General features: G+C 57.8%; 1 protein-coding gene across 1 annotated transcript in view; it reads right to left on the reverse strand.

Annotated features, from left to right (window-relative positions):
• The window catches only part of AGRP (agouti related neuropeptide), a 2469-nt gene extending 390 nt beyond the window's left edge, over positions 1 to 2079 (reverse strand). The window contains exons 1-3 of the mRNA XM_017740809.1: positions 1780 to 2079; positions 776 to 975; positions 366 to 531 (exon numbers count right to left, since the gene is read on the reverse strand). Of these exons, the coding sequence (XP_017596298.1) occupies positions 366 to 531; positions 776 to 959 (350 nt within the window). The 5' untranslated portion in view covers positions 960 to 975; positions 1780 to 2079. The remainder of the gene's footprint in view (positions 1 to 365; positions 532 to 775; positions 976 to 1779) is intronic.
• Between the last annotated feature and the right edge of the window lie 633 nt (positions 2080 to 2712).

The raw sequence follows: 2712 nt of genomic DNA on the forward strand, positions 1-2712 counted from the left end.
CTGTGGACTCTCTGCAGGCATTGCTGCCTCATCCATGGTGTCTCAAGGCCTTTCTGCACACATTTATTTTCAAGCATGGCCTGGATGGTGCTGTGCCTTCTGCCCAAACAGAGGCACCGGGGGCTGAACCAGGCAACACAGGGCACTGCCCAGCGAGCTCCTGCTCTGCAGAGGTTTCCTGGGCTGCGCTTGAGGTTAATTAAATGGATTACAGGAGCACAGCCTTGGACCACTCTCCTTTGAGTGCTGGAGCCCCTTGCAGGTCTGGGCAGCCTCAGCTCATCCCAGCTCCTCAGGTGATGGACAGATACTCCCATCCCAGGCAGCACCATGTTGGGCTCCAAACCCCCCAGCCTCAGGGACACAGAGAAGGCTGCTGTGGCCTGAGGCTGCCCTGCTCTTTGGGGTGTCTGTAAGAAAGCTCAGGGATCCATACCTGTGGTTCCAGCAGGCTGCCTCTCTGCACAAGGTCACCATCAGCTTCTTGGACCCTCAGGGCCATCTGCTCAAACCCCAGCCTTGGGAGAGTTCCTATGAGATACAGAGAGGCTGGACAAGGAGGCTGCTGGCAGGTCAGCTGATTCTTCTCCCTTTGCTCGTGTGTCCCCACAAAAAAAAGGCCCCACTCCCTGTGGGCTGCCAGGCTGCTCTCACTAGCCAGGGCCAGGAGAGGCTGTGCTGCTTTAAGGGGATCCCCACTTCATTTTTGGGACCGTGGGCTTTCCAGCGAGCAGCTGGTGGGGGTCAGTGAAGAGCAGGTGGCCACAGGACTCACCTGCCGGCTCCGCAGACACCTCCTTGACTTTCCGCTGCAGGCTGGTGTGGCGGGCTCTGTCCACCCCCTCCAGCCCACCACTCGCCTTCTGCAGGTGGCCACAGCTGAGGTCAGCAGTCCTGAGATCCAGGACAGCCTGGATCCCCTGCAGCAGCCCACAGCACAGCAGCAACACGTTCAGCATGGTCCTGGGGGACAACCTGTGCAGAAGGGCCCGGCCAGCATCAGCCCACCTGCTGGCAGCCTGGCCTGTCCCCTCCACTGCCGTCACCTCCACAGCCCGAGAAGTGCTGTGTCAGCAAGGGGCAGCCTCTGCCGGCACAGCCACTGCTCCCAGCTGTTTGCTCCCTTGGACTTGAGAGCCTTCTTTTTGGCCCAGAGACACCTGGGAGCAGGACCCCCCAAAGCTATCTCATGTGCTGTGGGGCACCCCACATGTGAGCACATTCATGATCTCCCCACAGAAAGGGATGACCAGCAGAGAATGGACTGAGATCTGAATGGACTTTTTTGCGGCAGTTCAGGTTCTTCTGCCCCACCAGACCATTGAGGTGCACAGTGTGTGGCCAAAACAGCTGACACGGCTCCTGCCGGGCTCTGAGCCTGGAAGTGCCACTAGAATCTGTGCGCTGGCTAGGGAGAAAGACCACAGCACACATGGCTGGGGGACAGGAGAAGCTGCAGGGTTGGGCTGTGGGCTTTGGGGGCCTGAAGGCCCTAAAAAGTAGGTGACCTCTTAGGGAGCAAAAGAAAAGGGACCAAGAGGTGGTATCTCAGTTGCTGCTGTCAGCCACATCCTGGGAAACCCTGTGCCTTCTGCTTGGGCAGCCCTGAGGTTCCAAACCTGTCTCCAGCCGCCCAATGCTGGCCACTCCTCATCTCCCCATCCCACAAAACCACCGAGCCCTTTGCTGGGAGAGACCCCTCTGCACTGCGGGGAGCCCCACAGCCAGGGGTGTTCCATCCCGCACACTCCCAAGACCTTTCCCGTGGTAAGCACTGACCTTTCCGAGCAGAGAGGGGGATTGCTGTTCGCTGCTCCACCGAGCTCGCTGGAAGCGCCGCTACCGCTCTGCCTCAGTGTCCTCCTCCCCACACGCTTACTGGGATTTATATCGGCCTTTTATTAATTAAGTGCTGCAGCCACATGACTCCACTAACTACCAGGTAGGTGGGAGTCTCTGGAAAACGGGCATTGTCTGGATAAAGAGGCAGCCAGTGGGGTGATGCATGGGAGGGGGGACTCCTGCTTTGTGCCTTGCACAGCTGCAGGAAGGAACAGATCCCTGTTAGCTCCAAACTCCCAAGTTTCTTGGAAGCGATTCCCCACTGTCCTTGCAGACCAGTTCCCTTTCCAGCCCACTTCCCTTTCCAGCACTGAGGCTGCAGCCTGAGGACATCTCCTAGTTCCCAAATAGAGAAATAACAGGGCTACAGTCTCTTCACCAAAACCACACCAAGCTTGACTGGTTTTCAAATGGAATGTTGCCTATCTGTATCTCCTGGCAAGCATCCAGTCATAGTCCAGAGCCTCCAGAAGTCCTCCAGCTCCTGACCACTTGCCATCTGCAGATTCTCCAGGCTTCCACCTGTGATAACTGCATCTCTTACTCATGTCTCATTTGGAAAACCTGCATCTCCCCAGAGCCAGGCTCTTTTGGGGAACACTTGTGGCCTTGAGTGGCTTCAGCCCTGCAAGGAATTGGAGGATTAAGACATAATAGGAAAGGTCCAGCAGGCTGTCACCTGCCCAGCAGGGAAGGCTGGCAGCCCAGGCTCTGCCCTCACCAGGCTGCTCCGAGACCAGAAGGACCCCCAGGCCTCCAAGCACATCCCCAGCAGAATGTGAGCCACTGCTCCTGGCTGCAGCACCATCCCTGGGGCTCTTTGCAGGCTTCCTTGCTCCTTCTTCCCCTGTCCTGGAATGATCTGATTCC

Source organism: Corvus brachyrhynchos, unplaced genomic scaffold (genome assembly GCF_000691975.1).
Source record: "Corvus brachyrhynchos isolate BGI_N302 unplaced genomic scaffold, ASM69197v1 scaffold26, whole genome shotgun sequence".
In the NCBI taxonomy this organism is placed as follows: domain Eukaryota; kingdom Metazoa; phylum Chordata; class Aves; order Passeriformes; family Corvidae; genus Corvus; species Corvus brachyrhynchos.